Here is a 26,889-nt window from a genome sequence, read left to right as displayed (position 1 = left end):
GGCACCTTAGAGACTAACAAATTTATTAGTGCCACAAGTACTCCTTTTCTTAATGGAAATGTAGGATCACAAACTCCAAACTTGTAAGTTGAACATCTCAAATATTTTCTTTCAAGATATAATTGTAATTTTTAAGTCTACGTATATATTCAGGGACTAATTTTGACTGTCCTTTTTTTTTTTTAGTTGATAGAAATTGGCTTAAGGAGCATGGTTTGGTGGGTAAAGTACAGGACTGGGAGTCTATTCCAGGTTCTATTTCCGCTCTGCCACAAATTTCTTATGTGACCTTGGGTAAGTCACTTAATGGCTCTGTGCCTCAGTTTCCTCATCAATAAAATAACAATAGTATTTACCTCACAGAGGTTTGGTGAAGTCTTAACAAGTGTTAGAAAAGTTTTGAGAGAGCCCTGGATGGAAGGCATTATTGAAGTACAAAGTATTAATCCAGGCCATTCCCAGTCATTTTGAATCACACCCCACCTTAGCACTTCTTTTTTTCTTTTTTTAACTTGAAGCATCCACCCTTTACAATAGCAAGAAGAATACTGCCACCTCCTGTTGCTAATGTGTTTGTTCTGAGCATACTGGTCAGATTACTGCTTCATCAAAATGCATGTCAAATGGTACTATAAAAACACCCCTTACCTTTTAAAATGGAGTGACGCTGCAACTCCGTACACCAGATCATAACTCCACTCACTCAGATTTGGCTCAGCCGTTCCTCCGTCATGCCAGCAAGGAAAGCTCTCTGCCGTCCCATGCCTCCTAGCTCTGGGTGGGGTGTCCTGGACTCCCCCTAGTTGCATCCCCGCTGAGTTCAGGTTCTCAAAAGTGGGGGGGTAATGGCTGTTTAGCCCCTTTATTTCTGGCACCCATGTCTGTGCCCCCTAGAAAGTCTGACACCACCCTCCCCCGGTTGAGAATCTATGTATTAATCAGACACGTTTTTTAAATTATCCTCATAGCAGTTTTTTAAAGCTGAAAAATAAGATTCCACCATTTACTGTAGCAACCCCCTTGGCGCAGTTACTGTTATAGTAGAACTGTCTCAGTTTGCACACCAGAGTGCCTCAGTGCTACAAATGGTTAGGATGCGTTGTCAGTCCATTAGAACCATTACAAATTTGCTGTAATTTAGTGTTACTGGTCCAGAGCATTGATACACATATGCAGTGTTGATCATGTCTGAGTTTCAAAGTTTAAATAACTCCAGCATTTTAAAACTATAATGAAATCAGTGTTAAAAGCTACTTTTTATTATGCATCACCCCAAAGGTTTTCTGAATTGAGACCACTTCTACTATCTCTCTGCAATCAGAGACTTCCTAGAACTAGTCCCAGATATGAGTCACTGACATCTGTTGAAATACTTTGGACCTCAGTGCCCATAAGACACACCCAGTATATGTGAACATTTGGTGTGCATGCAGCTGATACTTTAGTTCTGTGTATGGCTATATGTTTTCACATGGAAACGCCAGACATCATTTGCATACGGTCAGCTTATTGTGAGTGACAGACAGACATCTGTGTTTTGGCTAAAAGTGATCTCACACGTTAAAGAAAATCCTTTTTATCACACGTTAAAGAAAATCCTTTTTTTATCAACTATTGGTATTTCATGTGTTTGTATAAAAATGAAGGTCTCAGTATTTGTGTTTTAAACAATAAAATATTTATTGGTGTCCAGGAAGTATGATTTGATATTTCATATTTTGATATTCCTGTTTTCTAATCAAGTAAAATTCTCAGCCACCCTTATTGAAAGACCCTTAAAAGACTACATTTGATTGGTCACTGAATTCTGGTTTCACCGTGTCTTTTTGTTTAAAAAGAGTGGGATGATGGTGGGGGATACTCTGCATTTAAAGGTTGAGGATGCTCAGCATTTCATAGGAGGTGCTTAGAATGTTTCAGGATAAGCCCAAAAGGAATGGATGAAAGGCACAACTTTACATAAAGCCCAAAATGCCTGCGAAATCTAACATTTTTAGTGTTTGTTAAGCTGCGACTTAGTTCGAGCAGGTTTTAGAGAAAATGTAAACCCACCAAAAATCCGTTCCCATATTCTGTGCAAAATGAATACTGTTTAAGCCATTAAAAAAGCCCAAGACCCTAAGCCAAAGATATGAATATAAAATATCATTCCTCTGTGAATTAATGTAGAAAAACACTAGAAAAAGTCCCATCCCTTCAATGTAACACTGCTAGAGGGGATGCTACTTTTAAGGACCAGGTTAAAGATTAGATCATTTAACAGCTGGATTGTCTGAATTCTTTTCCCAGAAAGATTGAAATAGATCAGGGCAGGAGGCATGAAATTAAATGAAAAAGGGTCCGGCATTTAAGGAATCTAGGTGTACACAAAAAGTAGTTGGTATATGGATTATGCTACATAGGACAGCAATAGGCACAGTTCAGATCAGTGGTTCTCCAAATTTTTCTGGAGACCATATTATAAGAGAGAGATTCTCTTGATTCAGTTCCACACTCAGTTTCCCTCTGCTTGGGTCTCAAGTGGCTCAGTTTCTGCAGACTGCTGATGGTCTGTGGCCCGTAATTGGAGGACTCCTGGTTCAAATAAATTAAGTGGAGGTGAAAATATCTTCATCTGCGTATTCCAGGAAGGAGTGGGGCCTAGAATGGGTACCTGATAGCTGTGCTTCCTGGTGGCTATCCTATATCTCTTCACTGAAAATTAGGTAGGGGAAAAGTCCTCCGCTATGGAGCTCACAGCCTGTGGCAGCCCCCTAGAGCTAGAATTCATTGGCTATCAGCATGGTGCATCTGTTTGTGTGACTGTGTAGACCACTGCTGAGGGGTTTGTTGTGGCTGGTTTGGACTGCGCTCGTGTGTGCATGTGTTGGAGGGGAATATTTAACATGCTGCACTTAATCTAAAAAAAAATATGCTGGAATTGTAAAAGGTTCAGAAAAGGGAAACAAAATGATTAGGATTATGGAACGGATGCCATATGAAGAGAGATGAATAAGACTTGGACTTTTCAGCTTGGAAAAGAGATGACTGAAGGGTAATATGATAGAGGTCTATAAAATCATGACTGGTGTGGAGAAAGTAAATAAGGAAGTGTTATTCCTTCTCATAACACAAGAACAAGGGGTCACCAAATGAAATTAATAGGCAGCAGGTTCAGAACAAACGAAAGGAAGTATTTCTTCACACAACACACAGTCAAGCTGTGGAACTGCTTGCCAGAGGATGTTGTGAAGGCCAAGGCTATAACAAGGTTCAAAAAGGAACTTGATACGTTCATGGAGGGTAGTCCATCAATGGCTATTGGCCAGGATGGGCAGGGATGGTGTCCCTAGTCTCTGTTTGCCAGAAGCTGGGAATGAGTGACAGGGGATGGATCACTTGATGATTACCTACTCTGTTCATTCCCTGTGAAAACACTGGCCACTGTCGGAAGACAGGATACTGGGCTAGATGGACCTTTGATCTGACCCAGTATGGCCACTCTTATGTTCTTAATTGCTGTCATACAGACCAGAGCATTGAGTGCAAAAAAAAAAAAAATTATAGAAGCAGTGTGGCATTTTCCCACACTTCACGTTAGCTAATTGGTATTATAGGTAGTTTGTCTTCCACTTGATACTACAAGGCCTGTTTTCACCTTCCTGGAAGAACATGCATTTTCTTTCCAGCATGACTCTTTGCCTCTCTTGCGCAAATAAATATCTGGCAAGGTGGCAAAAGAGCAAACACTAGCTAGAATGTGGAGGTCAGACCCAGATTCTCAGCTGGTGTAAATTGTCAGTTCCAGTCTGTCTCAAGACTTGAGGTCACCCTTTGCCCAGGAAACGTCATTCTGATTAAAACTGACTCCAAAGTAGAAACACAATCTCTAAGTAGTGATTATTGTTGCTGTTCCACTGAGGTTGCCTTTAGCTTGGACAGAATTTTGGCATCAAATTCTAGGCAGAAAATTGTACTTACTAAATTCTGCTGCAAGTATGACTCTGTTCACTTGTGTCTAAGCAGGACTAGAAGTATTAAAGATTCTGTGCATGGTACTTTGCATGCTACATAGATTGAGTCTCTTCATTTAATAAAACCAGAGCTAAACCAAGCCTCTTGCTATAAGGGGTGAGATATTTCCGTCTATTATTCTCCAACTCCCAAGAGTTTCTTAATTTGATCCCATGTCATGGTAACTTAAGGATTTCTAAGGTTGTGGTTTCACAGGAACGTAAATGCCTTGATGCCAGGTCATAAAGATGATCTGAAATTAAGCCCTTAATCTGTTTCAGTGTTGGGGACCTATTCTCAGGCAAACCTATTTTTCTTTATGGTGGTATATCAGGGTTTTTTTTTTAAACTTCCCCTGAGGTTTAACTCTGGGTCAGCACTGAATCTAATCTGGTTTCACTCCTTCCTTATGTGGGCCCACGGGAGGTTGGGGGGAGAAGAGAACATCTGTTGTACTCAGAAACTGCCGGGGGGGGGAAAAAACTGAAAGTCCTCTGAGACACACCCAATGCGAACTGCTTTGGGACCGGTTACTTATGCCAGCAAATACGAGACAGCAGAGCAGATGGCTGTACTGCTGCATCTCAGAGAAACCAAGTTACAGACCTGGTCTGATATTTAAAAAAAAAATCCAGCTTTGCCAGTCTGTCCTTGCCAAATGTGTCTACTCGGTTAGTGTGAAGATTATAGTAAATCCATAGGGTTTTGCATGCATGTTCTTTGACTTGACTAGATTGGCATTTAGTTCTACTAGGGTAGCTGGACTGCAGTGGAGCCTTTACCCCCACTTTTGTTTTTGTATTTTGGGGGACAGGATTGCACAGCCCAGTGTCGTTTCTAAAAGGTTTGAGACATTTATTTTGTCTGTTTTTTTTCCCCCTGTTCTCGTTTATGGGCTATTCCATTCCTCCAGAGTCTATCTGGTCTCCCTGGTCTACACTGCGATAAAAATCCTGTGACACAGCCTCAGCTGGCCCGGGTCGGTTGACTCAGGTTTGTGGGGCTCAGCTGTGGGCTAAAAATTGCAGTGTATACATTCAGGCTGGAGCCCAGTCTCTGAGACCCTCCCCCTGCATGGGGTCAGAGCCCAGGCTCCCGCATGAGGCCAAATGTGTACACTGCAGCCCCAGCTCTGAGACTCAGTGCTGCAGTTTTCTATTGTAGTGTAGATGTGGATTTTTAGTGGTCTGAGGCAAATTTACTCAAGCGAAATTTGACTCAAGCTAGTGATCATGAAATGCCTTTAGCCGTATACCGTTGTTACCTGCACTGCTTCTTCTGGTAAGTGTCGTCTCATGCAAGACTCAGCCCTGGTCTACACTTACAATTTAGATTGATCTAGCTACATGTGTATAGGAGTGTTCACACCCCTGAGTGCTGTAGTTAAGCCAACCTAACCTTCAGTGTAGACATGGCTAGGTTGACAGAAGAAATCTTTCATCAACCTAGCTACCGCCGCTCGGGGAGGTCAGGTTTCAGAGTGGTAGCCGTGTAGTCTGTATCAGCAAAAAGAACGAGGAGTACTTGTGGCACCTTAGTTAGTCTCTAAGGTGCCACAAGTACTGCTCATTTTTTTTCTGGGGAGGTCAGTTATCTAAATCAATGGAAAAACCCCTTCCATCAGTGTGGGAAGCATCTACACGATGTTGTGCACCCCTAGTGTAGACATGCCCTCAGACACCCAGTTTAACGGATGAGCTCCTGTTTGGGTGGAGTGGAGAAGTGGGATTGCTTTAACACTGTGGTTACATGACAGTTACATGAGCAATTAACCGGGATGTCTGATCAAAGCAAAACGTCTTCATGCAGGCTCTTTTGCTTACCTCGAGTGGACCCCACAGTGTCACCTTCTTTTAAGGAATGGTAATGGCTCATTCAGATGCCCCCAATCCAGTAGTGCAAAAGAATGAGCTCAAGTAATGGTATCTTTATTATTTATATTACCACCACGCCGAGGCACACTAATCATTTGATATAAACAGCTCCCTGTGCTGCCACACCTTACAATCATGATACATTTACCAAGTAATGGTTCCAATGTCTCTTTCATTGCAGCAATATCAAAACCAGTTATTTCAACAAACGGAAGATGTCGATGGTAAAACAGAAATTATCATCAAGGTAAGAACAAGACTGCTGTTGCAGCCTTTAAATCCCAGCTGTAAATGTCACATGCTTTAAGAGTGTTCTTTAGCAAAGACTGACTTTGCTGAGGATCAGTGGGGATGAGTTCACATAAGGTGTGGGAGCTTTAACTCTCTCCCTGGCTTTTATGCATTTATGTCTGAACGTTAGCACTATCTGAATATAGTTTTATTGAACTGGCTTTATTTCTAGGTATGCAGATAAGATGCAAACAGACAGTGTGAATGAGCTGAGTGTTAATAGGGGTCTGGATGTTAAATCAGTTGTGCCTGAAAGAGAGAAGCAGCAGCTAAACTAAATATGGCTTGTGTTAATGTTGCCGCAGTGTGACAATATATTCACAGCCAAGAACTACTTCCTGTGATGGCATTACACCATTGCTCCGACTTGCTAATGACACATCAGTAATTTGATGAGTTGGAAACTGAATGAGCTGTAAAAAAATGTACCCTGACTGCCCGGGTTAAGTGATCCTCCCACTTAAATATACAGCTCTTTTCATTTTTAATTGAAGTTTTATTGAGATAGGGATAAAGCAATGGACATCAAAATATTTATGAAGCTAGGTGTTGCAGTTACAGAATCCATTCATCCTTTCTGTATGAAGAGAGATGGTGCAGTTACCCCCAGGTTCTGGGTCTGTGCTTCTAAAATAGCCTTTTTTCCTTCTGTCTCTCTTCCCTGTTAGGAAATTGCTGTTTCGATCATATTAGCAATCATGTTCTTTTCAATTAGTAAAGCCAGGAAAGCAGAAATTCAGTCCTCATTTTGTCTTCATGTGCCTAGATGTTGCTTCACATAATGTTCCATGTATGTAGAATCCCCCCCCCCTTGTGAAAATCAGAGAAAATTCAATGTGGTGTGTGAGCCAGCTATTTGAACTTCCATGCACACCTTTCTATCACAGTCAGGGCCAGTAATAAACTGGTGTAAAGGAGCTAAGCACACTGGTAAAATAAAAGTTTTTGTTATGTATCTGTAATGAAAATTGGGGAGCCCAGCTGGGGGTTAGAGTATATCTGTCTGTGACGGTTCCACTAGAGCGATGCATACTTAACATTTACCTGCAGCTAATTTTAGATGAAGTTCCCTTTTCCAAGCCTGTTTGAGTACCTGGTCCATTCTTGTTAAACCCTGAGTTTATCTGAAGGAGGCTGAAGGGTTAAACTTCTGCTTGGAGAGATATGTAAAGAGCTTGTTGGTGGATTCTGAAAGGAATCCACTGTAACGAAGAGTTGTATATACCTCCATTGGCTGACGGCGTGTTCAGATACATCAGGTCAGCTTAAGTAAAACACTGTGGGAGGAGCCTCTGTGTGATATATTGCAAGGTTTCCCCAATGTCCCAGGGTCTGATTCATAGCTTTGGGTCGCTGTTTGCTCTTCAGAGAGGCAGACGGATGGAGTACTGGGAAATCACTATGCTGGTTCAAAATTGTTTTGCTTTCTGAAGGGACTTAAGCTAAGATGGAAGGGAGGGTGGATTTCCAAGACTGTTCCCTGAGCCATTATGCTGCTTTTTCCTTTGCACTGCTATGAGCTTCAGCCTTCAGACTACTGTTTGAGTTGAAAGCATCTAGCTTTTTGTCATCCCTGACCCGGCCACTTTGTCCTTTTTTTGCAGCAGTCCTGTGTAAACTGTGGTCGGGAGGCAATGAATGAGTGCACCGGATGCCATAAAGTCAATTACTGCTCAACTTTCTGCCAGCGGAAGGTAATGGATTCTTTATAAGTCACAGATACCACTGTCTAAAGGCAATCAGCATAGCTGGCGAAACAGGTTCAAGCATGTACTGAATACCCCCAAATAAGCAGGGTAAAGAGGACTGGCCAGCATATTAGTATATGTGAGCTTATCTTCTAATGCGAGTCTACAGGTTGCAGACCTGTCAGATCACTGGCTGCTGTTCACACTGTAACCTCAGCAGGCACTCAGCATTACACCCATGACTGAGAACATACAGGCTGCCTGTAAGAGCATGGTCATTCTTGTTCTTGGGGAGTTTTTCCCGCATTTTTTAGGTTATTCGTGTTTTTTCTGTTTACCATCCCCAGGGTCTGTCGCATCTTGTAAGTTTGTCAATCATATTTTTTTAAAAGGCAAATATACAACTGGGACGTATGTGTCCCTATAGCCAGCCTGCCTGCATGTTCCAGTGCTGAGCTGTGGTGGTTGTGACGTCACCAGCAGAGAGCATGCTGGGGCAGTATACCAAACAGACCCCTGCCAATCAGAGAGAAGCCACAGTAGAGGTGAGGAAAATGAGACCATTTTCAGTGAAGTTCTTCTGTTTATGTGCATCATTTATCTGTATCGCAGAAACTAAAACTTCCTTTAAAAAGAGATTAAGGGTAGTTAAGTGTGACATCCCTCATCATGCAATCCCTAAAAAAACAAGGAAATAAGTTAACTGTCCCCTAATGCTCGCACGACACATTTCCACTGACTCTGACAGACTCCGCATTGTCATTAGGAGTCTCCTTCAAGTGCCAACTGATAAAGGAAACACACCCACACAACACGTTAATCTCCCTCATGGTGTAACACACAACCTTCATTGTAACCTCATGCATGCCCCATGTATACACTGCACACTTAACCTGTGCCTGCGTGTCAATTACATGTTCATTGATGTTGCTACCACCCCTCTGTTTGTAATATTTGGAGAGGGTTTTCTAAGATTGGCAACTCACCTGTTCAAGGTGAACTCCCAAGGTAAAATAAAAATCCAGGTCAGGCCTGAAACAGGTCCTGACCCCCTCACCAAGTGAATTGTCAGGCACATGAGGCTGTGACGGCTTGCATTTTTCTAATTAAATAAACCTTTTGTTTATTTTTACCCCAAACAGGTCTCTGTTGTGCAAACTGTGGGGAGTGTGTCCCACAATGACCTGCTAAAGGGGTCAGGTTTCACTCCGCCAGGGGTGATGAACCGAAGGGGAGAAGTCTGAGTGTCTGGGAGTTAACAACATAGGGTAGATGGATTTGGGGAGATTCTGGATCAGAAGGGCTGCAAGGCATAGCTAGGCTGGGGGAAGCCAGGATCAGACCTGTATGCTTATAGGCTGGCTGCTGGTGTCAGGGCTCTGACTCATAACAGCATCACACTGAGGCACTCAAGGTGACAGGGCAGGTGGTGATAGAACCCCTCACTGGCCTGAGTGATCCCCAAAATGTCACAGAGGCACAGAAATAAGATTTAATGTGTACCCTGCCCTGGCTCTTCCTGCTTTAACAACTTGCCAGAATACATTGGTTTGTGGTGTTACTGATACCATAGGTAGCATGAGATCTCTGCCATTGGTGATAATACAAATTAATGGATTGTGGCATGGTTTAAGCAAACCAAGAAGTAACTCAGGGTTTCCCAGGAGGGAAAAACAAATATGGAAAGGTGTGGTGGTATTGTATGACTTTTAAACCAACCTGGGATAATTTAAGCACTATACCCAGGTGTACAGACACTCTTTTCTTAACCTGTGTATTATACAATTTTAACATTAGCTTTAATAACATTTTTAAATCTTCTGTGCTGTGTGTTCCTCACATCTTGTTTACTGGCACATTTTGGACCTGTTCTTGCCAGAACTTAAAGGTGAACCAAAAATTTAGTTTAGCCAGTTATGTTCTTGGAGCATGTCCTAATTCAGTCCGGTTGGTTGAAGCCAAATGCAGTGAGAACAAACAATTTTTTAAATACTAAACAAATTAATGCTCTTCTTGTATCCTGTTTGCCTGGTTTTGACTTGAATAGTAATTATTGCTGTATTTCCCACTTAGAATGCAATTGTCAAAATAGTCAAAAAATGAATGAATGTTTGCTGCAATATCCTCCTAAAACCTACAAGTCATTTTCCTGAGAGTCTCAGGGCAGCAGTCCCACCAGATTACCTCAACGTAACACACACAACATAACGCAAGCTGTTCCCTGTAAAATACTGAACAGTCACGATTTCACTCTCTTACTAGACAATGCAGGTGCCTTCTCCAAACGAACAAAACACCTCGCCCGCTGCTGATGCTGAAAAAATACAGTACAGTAGTTTAATCCAGCTATTTGTAGCTGCAACCCCAAACTCTGTCTTCTCTTGCTGGTATATATTAGACAAGTTCATTTATGATCTGCCTCCTTCCCTTCCTGGTTTGTGATCCCATCACATCTCATGAGCTAAGCAGGGTTGGATTTGATTAATATTTGAATAGGAAACCAGCAGATAAGAGAGGATATTACTAGAGAGGGATATTGGTCAAGGCCAACTGTCCCCTGTTCATAGTGAAACAGTGCCCCAGCACAATGCGAGAAGTGTGCTGTGTTGTTTTTCAGATGAGGGTTACAACCAAGGTCCTCCTCATTTTGTGATAATTAAAACTCCTGCTGTGTTTTTCACAATGGTGGGGTAGCTGACTTGTGTCCTGACTAAATTCCAATTGGGAGAATTGACCTTCTGCCTATTTAAATTCCCTTTGTGATTTCAGTAGGATATTTTATTCCTTATGTCCTCTCCTAAATTGGTATTGTTTTCTGTGCACTGTTAAGCAGTGGCTGAATTTCAGCCCAGTGTCAGGGGAAGCGGTTCCTTAATACGGTTTATAAAGCCTGATAAATATTTACAGATTCTTTGAGGAAACAGACATTCTATAAAAATAAGTTCTCAAGTCCATATCTGGTGCTACTGCTGTTCGCTTTCACGAGATCATACAGGGTACATCTACATAGCAGAAAAGACCAGCAGTGGGGAATCTCGGAGCCCACATCAGCTGACTTACGCTTGCGTAGCAGAGCTAAACAGAGCAATGTAGAGGCTCTGGCTGGAGCCCAGGCTCTGAAGCCCAAGTTAGTTGATCTGGGCTCTGAGAGTAACTGCCACAGGTTTGATTTTTTTTTTTTTTTGCTCTTTAGATATACCTACAGTCTCCTGCCGCTGTCTCTTTTCACATTCTCTCTGCGTGCTCCTTTGCAGGATTGGAAGGATCACCAGCACATGTGCGGTCAGTCAGCCACAGTCACAGTGCAAGCGGATGAGGTGCACGTCACAGACAGTGTCATGGAGAAAGTCTCTGTCTGAAAAATCTACTTTTGAGGTCCCAGAAAAGAACAAGGGAAGGTGCTTGGCTGGATCAGCAAGCTGGATGGGAGCTCGTATTGCTGGATGTCTGGAAACTGAACTCTTCTCTTCAGGGAGCTCGTCTTATGAAGATGCTTGAGCACTGTGACATCATTTGCATTTTGGAGGTCTACACAGAATCTTAGCAAAGGAGACACTAAAGATATGTGATCTGGGAAAAATAACTAGACTTGCTGATCAGGAGGCCACCCTCACTTGAAGGAATTTTGGACTGTGAAGTTAAGCTTGCAAGACTTTGAAACCCCTCCGTTGCAGATTACAATGTTAGAGCCATCTCTCTTGAGGGCCATCTACAGTGGTTGGAGCGAAAGTTAAGATGTGCCAGTGTTCCATTCCACCCCATGCTACCCTACCTCTCATTTGAAAAAACAAATCTTCCTTCATTTGTTTAATTTAATTGTCTTTAAAAACGTACATCATAAACTATATTCTGTCACTAGAAGTCCTTTTTCTGATTCATTTTTTCTTCCAGGGCAAAGTTTTACATATTGGAAATTCTGCATGTGTATATAAACAGAAGATGTCATGTTGTTAAACAAAATACAGTGAAATCATGAAAGCACATATCTGTAACATTCCTTTTACACCAAGTGTGTTTGCCAGAGCACCGTTAAACAGACAGCGTGGACATATTTTGCTCAGCACAGTAAGGTGAAGTTTCATGACGCTGGTGTTTCTCAGCTGCCTTTTTGTGGCAGCCGTCTTGCCAAAATTGGATCTACCTGAGCCAAAGTAAGAGTATAAAATGGTTTCTTTCCTGGCATTAGTATACTGACATCGGGACTTCACTGCAGCGATTAAAACAAAATGCTGAACCATTAAGTAAGTCTCTACAAAAATGGCTAATTCAATTAAATCCCTTTTAGTGACTTAGACTAGCCAGGCTAAGTGTCCCAGACTCCTGTGTAAGAGTACAGTAACTCCTCACTTAACGTCATCCCGGTTAACGTTTTTTCGTTGTTATGTTGTTGATCAATTAGGAAACATGCTCATTTAAAGTTGCGCAATGCTCCCTTATAACGTTGTTTGGCAGCCACCTGCTTTGTCCACTGCTGGCAGGCAGAGCAGCCCGTTGCAGCTAGTGGTGGGGGCTTGGAACCAGGGTGGGCCGGCAGCCCCCCTATCAGCTCCCCGCTCCCGTAAGTTCCCTGTGCGGCAGCCACCCAGCAGGCCATCAATTGCCTGCAGTTTAGCTGTCCCTCCCCGCACTGCCATGTGCTGCTCCTGCCTTCTGCCTTGGAGCTGCTTGCTGTGTGGGGGGGAGAAGAAGGGGGCTAATGTCAGGGTGTCCCTCTCCCCCCTGCTCCTACCCCCTGCTTACCCCATCACCATAGAGTGGGGGGGACATGACAGGGCTCAGGACGGAGGGAGCTTGCTGGCAGCAGCTGCTGTCTCAACATGCTGATCTACTTAAAAAGGCAATGTACTTAGAGTGGAGCAGCTTACTTAAAGGGGCAATGCACATCTCTCTCTCTCTCTCTCTCTGTCAGCCATGCTGTCTCCCCTCCCTCCATGTGGGCTGCCTTGTAGAGTGTGGGGCTACATTTACAACAATGTTTTAATCCTTGAGGGCTCAGGGGAGTGCTAGATCATCATCTAGCAGTAAGACATTCCCTGGGAAATACCCTCTTCCACCCTCTGACTCCACCACCTCAACCAAGCTTCACAATCATCATTGCTGTATACAGTATTAAATTGTTTGTTTAAAACTTATACTGTGTGTGTATATATATATTTGTCTTTTGTCTGGTGAAAAAAGTTTCCCTAGAACCTAACCACCTCTATTTACATTAATTCTTATGGGGAAATTGGATTCGCTTAATATCGTTTCGCGTAAAGTTGCATTTTTCAGGAGCATAACTACAATGTTAAGCGAGGAGTTACTGTAATACACTGACCTGAGGCTTGCCGTCAACCTGTGAAAAATTCTTCCTCAGTGCTTTTTTTGATACAGGCCTGGAACCTTCTACTGATGTGCCTTAGCCATTGTTTCTGTTCATTGAACATGAACTAGTGTCACTCATCATAGAGCTGATGTCCTGGCTTAAAATTTAAGCACAGTCCCAGTCAGTAGACTGACACATGGGCAGAAGTGAGGGGACTGATGCAAGAACTGTTTGGTGAAACTCCATGACCTGTTATGTAGGAGGTCAGACGAGATGATCATAATGGTCCTTTCTGGCCTTATAATCTAGGGACCCTAAAGTTATTGTAATAGTAAACCAGTATTTATTTTAACAAGGTGGAAACTGGTTTGTAATCTCTCATGTTGGGCTCCTGTACTGCTGGTATCACATATGGTCTCTCTTGAGTAAGATTGCTTCTACCAATAACAGTCTCTTGTCTGGAGCTCCAGCTGCTACCAAGAAGAACTGGATGGTTTGGAAGATAGTTGTGATGGAACATGAAGCCCTTTTCCATAGGAGGATGATTGAAATCCAACACAGGTTGGTGGTAATGATTATCAGTCGCTATCTGATGGCTGTCTGGCAGTCTGTGTGAAGAGTTATTGATCTCAATCCAGAACATATTGGGGAAAAGGAAATATTCTGTGACTTCTCATAGGTAATTGGAGCATATTCAGGGTGGCTTGGCTTGTTCCTTTTCATGACCTAAACTATGCTTGGTTCCCATTCTTGGGTTGGTCCCCCATCTGCTTAATAAATGCTAGAAAGCAAAACTTTCTTGAGATACTTCTGAGTTCATCAGAAGCAAAGTTGTGGCTTCAAGTTAGTGTAAAGCTCTTGACAAAGACATTATCTTATTTTGGCAGAACAAACAAAGTGCAACTGTGCCTTGCCACAGCATCTCACACCAGAACACAGAAGAGAGGCCTTAGGTAATAGGAAGATTAGTTTGAAAATAGCACCTTTGAGTGTTAATATTGCAGACTTTACAGGCTCTTCGCTTTTAGACTTGAAATAACTATTTTCATGGCTTTTTTTTTCTCCCCCCGGCCAACCCCCCCTTCCCCTCATTTTTACCCGTGTCAGGTTCATTATATTGTAAGGGACTTTATGCACCACCAGAGAGAGAGAGAGAGAGAGAGAAAAAAATAGTTTCATATTGCTACTGTTGGAGGGTGAACCATTTCCCACAGCAAGCCTCTGAGTACGACCCCGCTAATAAATTAAAAACACTTTATTTATAAATGCTGGAGGCAAGCAGGGGTTGGGGTGGAGGTTGACAGCTCACGACCCCCCCCTCCATGTAATAACCTTGTGACCCCCTGAGGGGGGGGGAAACTGAGGCACAGAATGAGAGACTTGCCCAAGCTAACGTGTATTAGTGGTGAAGCCATAAATAGAATCCAGTGGTGAAATGGAGGTCCTGCTGCAGTCAATGACAAAACTCCCATTGACTTCAATGGGGCCAGGATTTCACCCTTGCTGTTTTCACTCACCCCCATTCCCCTGCTCTAACCTCTTGACCCCACTGTCTCCGCTCTCTTTTTATTATTAAAATATTTTCATATCTCCTGATTCCGACCCCAGTTTCCTGTTTTCCCCTGCCAGACTTCCCACAGCCCTGAGTTTCTTATTTGCAAAATCATTTGAATCAAAAGGCCGGAAACCCCAGTCAAACATCTCCTCTAAACTCAGTGGGAAATAACGCACGGGAGCTGTGAAGCATTTTCTGGAACACTTGTGTCACGGCATGAAGTCCCTCCTGCTGGGATGTTGTGGGGCTGCACACGGATTATGTCAACTGCTGGAATTAGCTGCACATAAAGGCACCTGCCATGTTGGGGGAAACTGACAGGCCCACAATTGTATCGCTCAAATTGCAGAAGGAAAATCTTACTGCCACCCCCAGCATGCCCGGCTTCAGGAGGCGAGGGAATTAATTCTGAGGCCAGTATCGGTGTGCCGGTGCACGGCAAAGTGGGCCCAACTCACCCCTGGGAGAAGTTAATAGAGTCAGAGAATAGCAGGGTTGGAAGGGACCTCAGGAGGTCATCTCCTCCAACCTCCTGCTCAAAGCAGGACCAATCCCCAATTTTTGCCCCAGATCCCTAAATGGCCCCCTCAAGGATTGAATTCACAACCCTGGGTTTAGCAGGCCAGTGCTCAAACCACTGAGCTCTCCCTCCCCCCCAGGGATGGATTTGGCCCACTGTGGCTCAGGAAGCAAGTGTTCTTGTGGTACAGTGAAAGTCTGCAGCCAAAGAGCTGACATGGCCCTTCAGGCCACAGTCAAAGGACTTTGGGGCCCTGCCTGGGGAGCCCTGTGTTGGGAATGTGGATCCATCTTCCTGTTCCCAGCACGAGGGCTAAGACGGGGAGCAGGGGGGAAGAATGTCCTGGGATTCTGTCAGCAGTGATGGGCTTGGGGGACAAGGAAGGGAGTCCGGACAGACTCTGGGACACAGTGGGGAAGGTAGCAGAAAAACATGTCACAGCCCACTCAGAATGCTAGAGCTGGCTCTGCTCAGTGAAGCATTCAGCTCTCCCAGTGCTGCTACAAAGGCCTCCAGCTGCTCAATGTGCATTCGGGGGTGCACCATGCTCTCCCCCTCTGTTGGCCATGCTGGCTGCTTCAGCTGTGTGAAAGGAGAAGGAGAAATGAGGCCAAGCTGGTACAGGGAGAGGGCCTGGAGCTCTCTTCCCCCCACCCAACGGCCAAAGGAGAGCTGCTTCCCTCTCCCAAGAGCTAGGTGAGAGCACCTCCGTTCCTTGTTCACTTTCCAGATCTGCCCCACAGGGGACCCACTCACAGGACAACCACCTGCCAGTGCTATGGTGAGGAAGAGGAGCTGTCTCAGGGAGGTACAGGGACAAGGGAAGCACTGTTGTCAAGGGAGGGGATGGAAGAGTTGCTGGGTATGGGGAGAAAGGGAGGATTTGATGGATAGGGATGGATTTTTGGGGTGGAGCGGATCTTACCCAGGGAAGATCATGTGTATCCCTGGCTGAGGGGGCAAATTGTTAGTGTCTAGCCATAACCTCACTACGGAAGGTGATGGCGGTAGTATCTTCAAACCCAGCAAAGACAAAATTCCCATTCCCAGAGCTATTTTTCCATTAGCACCAGCCAGGGAAGCACAGGCCATGGGAGGGACAGGAAGGAGCTGATTTCCAGCTCTCTCTTTACATTGCAAATTTTTTTTTTTCAGTCTGCCTCTCTGGATTGTTCACAGCTTGCGTCCTTTTAAGCACTGTTCTGCTCACTTTTAAAAGTGAGTTGCAAAAATAAGTAAACGGGGCCTTGTGCCCCTTTCTTGTGTGCTGCTTTCGGAGGGCTAAGCAAGCCTGAAAGAGTTCAATGAGGAAAAAGAAAAGTGCTTGCTTTGCACAGTAGAAAACGATTCCCCCATGGCCGAGGGGACGTCTCCAACTTTCCCACTAATGGGAATTTCATGCTACCGCTGCGTCAGCTGAACCAGTGCTAGCATTGGTGAAAGTGCGAGACCAGACAAGGCTTTCTGCCTAGTGAATTGCACTTGGGGCGCTCATGAATTCATAGCAGCTTGATGGGGTAGCCTTTGAGAGGGGCTGCTGCTTCTAGTGAGACTTCAAACTTTAATGTCCATTTAACTCCAATGCCTAATTAACACTAGTCTGCATTAAGTGTTCAGTGCTCCTAGCCCCTTCCCTTAGGGTGTGAATGTTCCCAAACACACTCCAGCAAAGGCAGAGGAGACCAGATGTGACAGTCCTGATATGTATATGGCGTAAAAACAAACTTTCCAGGGACTGACCATGTTGGGAGTAAGCCTAGGGTAATCTGTTATAAAAATGAGAGCATTGGTTTATTGCTGAGCCTGGCTCTCCTTGCAAAGCCACCAGCTAATTAGAAAGGAGCTTCAGCTAGCCTGCAAATTGGCTTTCTTCCACTACTTACCACCCCTATGTGTTTGTCAGGAAGCAGCAGGGTCCCTCTCATCAGAGTTTGCTTAGTATTTCAGGAGATCATTAGAAAGAATGGAACAGTTGAAACTCCAGCTGTGAGAGTTCAGGGGGAAATGAACATCTGGATTCTAATGAAAGTCAAAGCATTTAACAGCTTCATATGCAACAGTCTGATGGCTGTGGTACTGTCGGAATGAAATCCTCTCTCTGTGGCAGGGCAATTCCCCTGTCTCACAGAAGCAGACCACTTGTATTTTGTTTGTTTGCCCTTGTATGTCATTTTCAGTGCCCTGATCCTAACACTCAGCATTTATAATCTTCACACCCACACACTCTCTCCTCTCCCCCCGCCTCCAGTGAGGTAATAAGGATTCTCCCCCTTTCACAGCTAGGGAAGTCAAGGTATAGAGAGGTAACTGTGGTCCAATTTTCAGTGGTGTTGAACACCTGAAGCTCCCATCGAGTTCAAAGGAGAACTTGGGCTGCTTGACACCTCTGACAAATCAGACCACCATAAGGGGTGTGTCAGTGTAAATCAGTGACAGAGCTGGGATGAGAATTGACCTGTTCCTGGCTCCTAACCTTGAGCTCTGTTCGCTAGGTCACAGCTCCCTGCACTAAGTGGGCTGTGTTGAATCTGACCTTGCTCTTTTTCATATGTTTTAAATACATCCTTATCTCCTGTCAGAAACCTTGAGTGATGCTGGAAGACCAGGTGCCAGCTCTTGCCCAGGCTTTAGGCCTCAGCTGAGCATTGATGAATGCATTGCTGGAAACTTGTCTGTTTCACCTCTGTGTTGTATGGTTAAGATGGGGTTTGGATTTGTGACAGTGGGTTTAGACTTTGATATTCTTGTAAATTGCTGCATACATTAATCTCACTCTTTATCACATGCTATAACGTAATATTTAAGTTTTTGCTTTCTAACCATGAACCCAGTCAGGCACAATCGTCTCCTGCCCATCAAAACTAAATGGGCCATTTTGGGACATCACACTCATGAAGAGCGAGGTGCAAAAGGGCTCATCCCATCAGCTTGAATTCTGGAAGAAGGCAATACAAATAACTGACCAGAAAAATTTTCCTCTCTCTTTTTGCTGTTTGGACCCTCACAGAGCTGGAGCTACAAAGGAGAAGCAGAGATCCCCACAGTCAACCTGGGTTAGCCCTAAAAGACATGCAAGGCTGACAGATTACTACAACTCTGTCACCTTTTGGAACCATAGACTAACTCATTTGTGTATATATTAGGGTTGTCGATTAATCACAGTTTTAATCGCACTGTTAAACAATAGAATACCAATTGAAATGTATTAAATATTTTATGTATTTCTACATTTTCAAATATCGATTTCAATTACAGCACAATACAAAGTGTACAGTGCTCACTTAATATAATTTTTATTACAAATATTTGAACTGTAAAAATAACAAAAGAAATAGTATTTTTCAATTCACTTCATACAAGTACTGTAGTGAAATCTCTTTATCATGAAAGTGCAACTTACAAATGTAGATTTTGTTGTTGTTGTTACATAAGTGCATTCAAAAATAAAATATAAAACTTTAGAGCCTACAAATCCACTCAGTCCTACTTCTTTTTCAGACAATCGATAAGAGAAACAAGTTTGTTTACATTTGCAGGAGATAACGCTGCCCGCATCTTATTTACAATGTCACCTGAAAGTGAGAACAGGCATTCGCATGGCACTTTTGTAGCCGGCTTTACAAGGAAGGTATTTACGTGCCAGATACGCTAAACATTCATATGCCCCTTCATGCTTCGGCCACCATTCCAGAGGACATATCCATGCTGATGATGCTTGTTAAAAAAAAAATGCATTCATTAATTTTGTGACTGAACTCCTTGGAGGAGAATTGTATGTCTCTTGCTCCATGGTTTTACTCGCTTTCTACCATATATTTTGTGTTACGGAAGTCTCGGATGATGATCCGATATATGTTGTTTAAAAACACTTCCACTACAGATTTGACAACACAAAGATGGTTCCAGTAGCAGATTGCTAAAAATAGCTACAGCACTGTACCCAAGGTTTAAAAATCTGAAGGGGACAAGGTGTGGAGCATGCTTTCAAAGAGCAACACTCTGATGCAGAAATTACAGAACCTGAACCACCAAAAATAAAAGAAATCAACCTTCTGTTGGTGGCATCTGACTCATATTGAAAATGAACATGCATCGGTCCACACTGCTTTGGATCGTTATGGAGCAGAATCCGTCATCAGACACATGTCCGCTAGACTGGTGGTTGAAGCGACATATGAATCTTTAGCGCATCTGGCACATAAATAGCTTGCGATGCCGGCTACAACAGTGCCATGCAAACGCTTGTTCTCACTTTCAGGTGACATTGTAAACAAGAAGCAGGCAGTATTACCTCCAGCAAATGTAAAAATAACTTGTTTGGGCAATTGGCTGAATAAGAGGTAGGACTGAGTGGACTTGTAGACAGTAAAGTTTTACACTGTTTTATTTTTGAATGCAGTTATTTTTTGTACATAATTCTACATTTGTAAGTTCAACTTTCATGATAAAGAGATTGCACTACTGTACTTGTATGAGGTGAATTGAAAAATACTATTGCTTTTGTTTTTTACAGTGCAAATATTTGTAATCAAAAATAAATGTGAGCACTGTACACTTGTATGTGTTGTAATTGAAATCAAAATACTTGAAAATGTATAAAACATCCAAAAATAGTTAAATTCATAGATTAATTCATAGATACTAAGGTCAGAAGGGACCATTATGATCATCTAGTCCGACCTCCTGCACAACGCAGGCCACAGAATCTCACCCACCCGCTCCTGCAAAAAACCTCTCACCTATGTCTGAGCTATTGAAATCCTCAAATCGTGGTTTAAAGACTTCAAGGAGCAGAGAATCCTCCAGCAAGTGACCCGTGCCCCATGCTACAGAGGAAGGTGAAAAACCTCCAGGGCCTCTTCCAATCTGCCCTGGAGGAAAATTCCTTCCTGACCCCAAATATGGTGATCAGCTGAACCCTGAGCACATGGGTAAGGTTCACCAGCCAGATACCTAGGAAAGAATTTTCTGTAGTAACTCAGATCCCACCCCATCTAACATCCATTATTTAATCATGATTAATTTTTGTAATTGCTTGACAGCCCTAGTATACATGTTTGCCTGCTTTAACCTTGTAATAACTATTATTTATTTTGTTAGTTTATTTACAGGACTGGCTACAGGCATTGTCTTTGGTTGGAGTACAATTGAGCTGGGGTTAAGTGATTGGGACTGGGAGTAACCTGACTATTTTGGGGTCTAGCAACCATCTATTACTAAGGCCAGCTCGCCTGGGTAGCAAAATAGACTGGAAAGCACAAGGGGACTGGACTGTCTGTGATGCCATAGTAGGACTGCTAAAGTGCTTTAGGAGTTCACACTTGTATCAGGGTTGGTGAAATGTAATTCTAGAACATACAACTAGTTTGGGGTCTTTGCCCTGCTTCTTGGCAGTCTGCCCTGAAATAGGCATGAGACTCTGTGATTGCATGGATAGATGCTGGCTGCAACAAAGCAGATAATGTGGCTAAGAATCTGCCTTGGAGGCCTGTCACAGTGGGGCTGGAGGGCCCCAATGTAGCAACGAGCCAGAGGGGGCCAGGATTTCTCCAGGGGAGCAGTAACTCCCTCTTGAGGGGGGGTAGCATGTGCCCTGCTCTGCACTTGGCCATCTTCATGCCTGGCACAGCAGGGGCAATAACTACACTCCCCAGGGAAAGCCTCGACTAGCCCAGGCCAGGGGAGCAAGGACTGCTCAGCCAGAATGGGTCCATCATCAGGGTTTAAAATATTTTCTCCTGTGTTCTTCACTTAACACATGAACCTGCGCTTTCAAATATTCTCCACTATTTCCCTGATCAGTACATATTAATCCCCACTGAGTCACACTGCAGCAGTGCCAATAGGGGGGCACCTAGCTGTTAGTAGTTAAACTCACACCTCCTTCCCTGTACAGTAGGTCACCTGGTCAGTTTACAGTGAGCGCCATGGGACCAGTGCCCTTTAACATCTATCCAACAGGATGCTGGGGTAGCCCTCAAAGTAAAGGGGGAGTAAGACTAAATTAGACTCCTCTCAATTGTCTTTCCACAAGGGTATGGAGAGGCACCATGTGACAGTCTCACACCTTCCTCTGAAGTATCGGGCATTGGCTAATGGAAGAACCAGAACAACAGACCATAGGTCACTTTGGCTGTTACAGTGTCTCTCTCTTTTGGCACCTTCCAGATCTTAACACTGCAAACTGATCAGAGGTCCAATTTTTATTCCTGCATATTAAGAAGTGCATCAGGCCATGGGTACTATACTCCATGGACAATTCCTCCCAGGATTGGGGCAGGCTGTTGTGCTTTCAACATGAGAACCTTTCCCCATGCATGGAAAAAGTGTAAAACACAGGAATGTAGCAAGAAATCAAACTTTAATGAGCTATACAAAAAAACAAACAAACAAAAAAACCTAACACAGTGTCATCTTTACTGCTTGCTGTGCCTTGTGCTTTAGTTCCTCCCTGACTCCAGCAGGCACCAACCTTAGCAGAAGACATGCAAAGCTTTGCGGAAGAATTTCCTGAACTCTGTGTTGAAGATGGTGTAGATGATGGGGTTAAGGGCACTGTTGATGTAGCCCAGCCACGTGACAATGCTAATGACCTGACTGGGGATCGTGCAGGATTTGCACAGGGCTCTTGTTATGTGTACTACAAAGAAGGGTGTCCAGCAGAAGAGGAAAGCGCCTGTGAAAGAGAACAGACAGCAAAGTCAAACACTGCACACGAGTACCATGGTGGGGGGGGTGGAGAGGAGAAATGCTACAGGTAGATTGTGGGTTGACAGGTGAGGCTGTGTAACCCAGTGGGGCAAGTCACTTCCTTTCTCTGTGAAATACCCTCCTGCTATTTGTGTCTTGAGAGGAACTGTCTTTTACAACATGTCTGTACAATGTGGTCTAGGCATTACTGTCCAATACATATTACAGACTGTACCCTCTAGTCTAGGTATAGTATCAATACAGACAACAGAGCAGGTGAGCCAACAGCCTGAGACTGTATTGTGATATTAGAGAATTGCCATGCAACTGTCTGGCTTAGTGGGCTAAAGAAGGGGTTACAGCGATGGACAGAGATATATACATAGAGACACAAATGGAGGAAGTGGGAACCAGGACAGGCATTAAGCAACCTCTCTAGCCGTCTCTTCCTGCATCATTACAGACACAGATCAAGTGTGGTGCCACCATCAAACTGCACATCAAAAGGAGGGGATACCAATCAATCACCTAGAACAGGGGTTCTCAATCTTTTCCATTGCAGGATTGTCAAGACCCACTGACCATTTCATGACCCCAAATTGAGAACCCATAGCCTAGAGAAAAACAAGTATCAGGATATTAGGTTAAACCTTGTTGATACAGGGTGGGTATAACTGTTGCCTTTCATTCAGGATGTATGTGATTGAAATACTCTCCAACCCCAAACCACAGGCAGATGCACCAGAGCAGAAGCCCCTTCTCCAGACACACACACCCTGCTTGTCCCATCTGTTCTCAGTCACTCTAGGCTCTCTGTGCTACCATCCATTGGAGGTAGGGTAGTTTAAATTCATAACCATGTGGCAGATGCTCAGATCCTACAGAGGCCACAAAAGCACTTAGGTCGGTTTCCCCTAGCAAAGGTCACGTGAAGTGCCAGCTTCCAAGTTTCCTACACTAAAAATCCTCATCTGACCTGCTGACCCACTGGCTTGGTTTGGATTGCAGCCATCCATGCTCTACCCCTTCCTCAAGTTGTAGATTAAGATCCATTAGCCCATCCAGCTGGCCCTCCTTCAGCTCAGGTTTTTCATAGTTGAGAAACAAAAAACTACCCTGAGTCATGCTTTGCTAATCAAAGAGCCTGTAATGTCAGGTTCATTACAGTTAACTGGAGTTTAAGCTGGTTTCCTTATCACTGTAAAACATTTCAGGATCCGAGACACACAATCTGGCTCGGCTTGGGGCTCTGGCAGTTCTCAGGGGCCTGGCTTTGCTGCTTGGAAGGCCTAAAAAGTCAACATTCTCTCCTAGTGCTCTTGAATCAGTGAGAGATTAACAACAGTGACTTCTTGAGCATGCAGAACAGAAGGGGGGTGGGGGCAACCCCACGGTCTTTGCGGCCCTTTGACACACCCATAATGAGGGTCTCAGTGCTGTTGTACATGGATCAATTATAAGAACAGCTGGCCTTCCTGGAAAACCACTTCAAGAACAAACTGACCCCCCACCCTCTAGACCAGGGGTGAGCAAACTGTGGGCCACATCCGGCCCATCAGCCCATTTAATCTGGCCCTCAGGTCCAGCCGGGGAGCAGGGTCAGAAGCTTGTCCCACTTTGTGCAGGTCCCAGGAAGCAGCCAGCATGACCCCGTAGTACGTGGAGGTGTGGCCAGGTGGCTCTGCAAGCTGTCCCATCCACAGGCACCGCTCCCGCTGCTCCCTTTGGCCATGGTTCCTAGCCAATGGCAGCTGCAGAGGTGGAACCTGCAGACGGGGCAGTGCGCAGAGCCGCCTGGCCTCGCCTTGGAGCTGGACGGGGGACATCCTTCCAGGAGCTGCTTGCGGTAAGCGCCGCCCAAAGCCTGCACCCTGAGCCCCACCCCTTGCACTCCAATCCCCTGCCACAGCCCTGATCCTCCCTCCGGCCCTCCAAACCCCTTGATCCCAGCCCAGAGTCCCCTCTTGTACCCCAAGCCCCTCATCCCCAGCCCCCCCAAAAAACCACACCCCCAGCCAGAGCCCTCACCCCTCAGTGCCCCAGCAATCTGCCCCATCCCTGATCTCCCTCCCACCCTCTGAACCCACTGGTCCCTGCCTGGAGCCCCCTCATCCCCAGCCCCACCCCACATTCCTGCAGCCGATTTCACAACTATGGAGGTCAATCAGAGCGCAGTAATGGATGAACTGAACAGAGACACTGATTTATGGCTTATTACAACAATCTGTAACCCACTAACCCCCTCTTTTTGTCCTCTGACTGCAAAGGTGTTAATGGGCCACTCTACCCTGAATGGGCCCTTACAATATGTGCCAACTACTTATGCTAAACAATTTGTCCCACTTGTGTTTTACTGTGATGCTGGGAGTTCCCCTTTCTCAGACCTGAAGAAGAGCTCTGGGTAAGCTCAAAAACTTGTCTTTCTCACCAACAGAAGCTGGTCCAATAAAATATAGTGTTTCTCTATAACTTCAGCTATCAGATTAAAGAGCTGTAAAGGTTTTAGGATAAGCATCATCATTAGCCATAACAAGAGAGGACAGCATGGATTGCCATATGGGAGTATGAGTATTTTCAGACAGGGGAGATGAGATAAGATTACCCCTGGTCAGAGCAGCTTTGCTTCCCTCACTTAGTGCATTGCAGGTCACAGCAGATGAGCCAGGATGGCTAGAGAATCATTTCTAGTTTTAGGTGCTCAATTAGTCATGATGATCCATCAAACCTGCGAAACTGCAGGGCTAAATCATAGCTCTTCCCTGCATCCCACACAGGGGGCAGCACAAGAAGCTGACTTGGCCTCTTTCACCCTCACTTTGGTGGGGGTGGGGGGAGGAGGAGCGCCCTGCACCTGGCAAAGCATACCTTCCCCTGGCATGTGCATGGGGGCAGGAGGGTGGTAATGGAGCCCTTGGCTCCACCTATTCCTCACCCAGCCCTGCCCACTCCCCCCACCCCCACCTGCACAGGAGAGGATGTAGCAGCTCCGTAGAGACTACCTCTGTCCTGCAGTGCAAGTAGCTGCGGTGGGGAAGCACGGCGTCACCTTACACCCCTGGACCATCTGCCCACGCCACGCTAGGACCTGGTCCTCAGTTGCACTTCGAAGTGCAGCTACTTAGCAAAACTAAATTATCCAAACCTCTAGGCCTTTTCCTGAGGCTTTCAGTACTGCTCACTTCCAGATAGGCTAGAAATACCTCACAGACAGTCCATCCTACCAAGGCCAACGAGTCATCATGCATTAGAGACTAAACCTCACCAGTTGCTTCTGCCCATTGAAGCCTGCGTGCTTATTTAAATGCAAGCTCACTTTCTGGAGCACAGTGCTGCAGCCAGGCTTGGGAATCGCAGGGACCCTGTCCTATCCGTAGCCAGCTGCCTGGGATGGACAATCACCTACCATGTGCTGATCATGGGATCCTTGCATTAAACAAAAGGATTCAAATACTCCCATCTTTGCTGCTTAGGGAAGCATTTCTGTCCATCACCCGTGAGCAAACAGATCTCACCCTAGCCCTTTGGGCATGAGATCAGAGAACTGGTGACATGTTTCTTCCTCCCAGTACAGCATCCAGTATTCTCACCATGCTGGGAGTGCTGCATTAAGGGTATATGGGGACCATGTCTTCCTTGCCAGTCTTGCACCCAAGGAGAACACTGCAGAGCTGGAAGGGAAGAGTCTGGAGGCATCCCCACTGGTATGAATCACGCTGAAGTATTAAGCATGACGGCAAGACTGAAACACCAGGTGAGATCTTAGTCCAGGGGTTCCTGAGGCAGTCAAATGCTAATCCTGGCTAGGGGGTGGGTGGGAAGAAGGCTAGCGGTGCCCTGTTATAATAGAAGAGCCCACCTGGGGCCAGATTTTCGACTGCACTCAGAACCAGATTTACAGGGGCTTAAAAAAGCCCACAACGGGGGGCAGATTTTCAAGACAGCACCTGAATTAGAGGCCAATTTTTAAACACAGACAGTTCCCAATGGACCAAGCCTTTCCAAAAATCCCAGCCTCAGTGTCACACCCCCCCCCCCCGCACTCCACTGCTCTAGCATCCACGTAATAAGGACCATCCACTCACCGACCACAACCGGCAGCACCTTCATAGCCTTCCTCTCCCGGCCATTGATCTTGGCCTGTTTGTGTCCCGGGTGGGAGTACTTGAGGTGAGGGTAGGAGACAGTCTGGATGCCACTGTTCATCATGTACCCCCTGGGGAAAGAGCACTCGGAGCGGTCACACAGACTGCGCTCCTGCAGCTTGATCTCAGCCTGCTTCCTCTCCATGACGGGAGGTGGGCAGCACAGCTTCCTGCCGCCCACATACATGCTGCTCTTCAGCTTGGCCTTCCTGGCCTCCTCCCAGCGCTTGAGTCCCTGGAACATGGCACAGTAGAGGACCAGCATGACCGGACAGGGGATGAAGAAGGAGCAGATGGAGGAGTAGACAATGTAGTTGTTGTCCTCCAGCTGACACAAGGTGGGGTCCCTGTCTGGGACGTCGTTGAGGCCGAAGATGACCGGGGATGCCACGGCGAAAGCAAAGATCCAAGTGGTGGAGATGAGGATCAGCTGCCGCAGGTCGATCTGCTGCCGGCTGTAGTTCAGCGGGATGGAAACGGCGATGAACCTGTGACACAGAGAAAACAGGGTCAAGGCTGGTAGTATGGAGCTGCCCTGATCTGGGAGCGTGGTGCTAGCAGAGTGTGTCCTCTTCTCTCACCGATCACTGGGTGAGTTACCTGGGCAATGACTCTGACAGTAAATGGAGCCGTCAGTGCTCTCTCACACCTAACCCTGGATCAGGCTGAGATCCTGCTGCTGGCTGGGACCCTTTCTTCCCCTGCAGAGCGCCATCGGACCATTAGGCCACATCTACCATAAGGCCATTCCCAGCAGTATCGCTACATTGATGTACCCAAATCCTCACCACCCACACGGCACCGGCACAAAGTGGAACAGCAGCTCAGAGC

At 45.2% G+C, this 26,889-nt stretch overlaps 2 protein-coding genes across 2 annotated transcripts in view; one reads left to right on the top strand and one right to left on the bottom strand.

Annotated features, from left to right (window-relative positions):
- The window catches only part of DEAF1 (DEAF1 transcription factor), a 44,716-nt gene extending 32,887 nt beyond the window's left edge, over positions 1-11,829 (top strand). The window contains 6 exon segments of the mRNA XM_048852265.2: positions 187-262; positions 265-294; positions 6,049-6,071; positions 6,073-6,114; positions 7,763-7,852; positions 11,101-11,829. Coding sequence (XP_048708222.2) covers positions 187-262; positions 265-294; positions 6,049-6,071; positions 6,073-6,114; positions 7,763-7,852; positions 11,101-11,205 — 366 coding nt within the window. The 3' untranslated portion in view covers positions 11,206-11,829.
- Positions 11,830-21,568: 9,739 nt separating this feature from the next.
- Positions 21,569-26,889, bottom strand: part of DRD4 (dopamine receptor D4) — a 32,042-nt gene continuing 26,721 nt past the window's right edge. The window contains exons 3-4 of the mRNA XM_048852267.2: positions 25,999-26,546; positions 21,569-21,902 (exon numbers count right to left, since the gene is read on the bottom strand). Of these exons, the coding sequence (XP_048708224.1) occupies positions 21,700-21,902; positions 25,999-26,546 (751 nt within the window). The 3' untranslated portion in view covers positions 21,569-21,699. The remainder of the gene's footprint in view (positions 21,903-25,998; positions 26,547-26,889) is intronic.

The sequence above is a fragment of the Caretta caretta genome, chromosome 6 (genome assembly GCF_965140235.1).
Source record: "Caretta caretta isolate rCarCar2 chromosome 6, rCarCar1.hap1, whole genome shotgun sequence".
NCBI lineage: Eukaryota > Metazoa > Chordata > Testudines > Cheloniidae > Caretta > Caretta caretta.
This window is presented reverse-complemented; position numbering and strand designations above follow the sequence as displayed.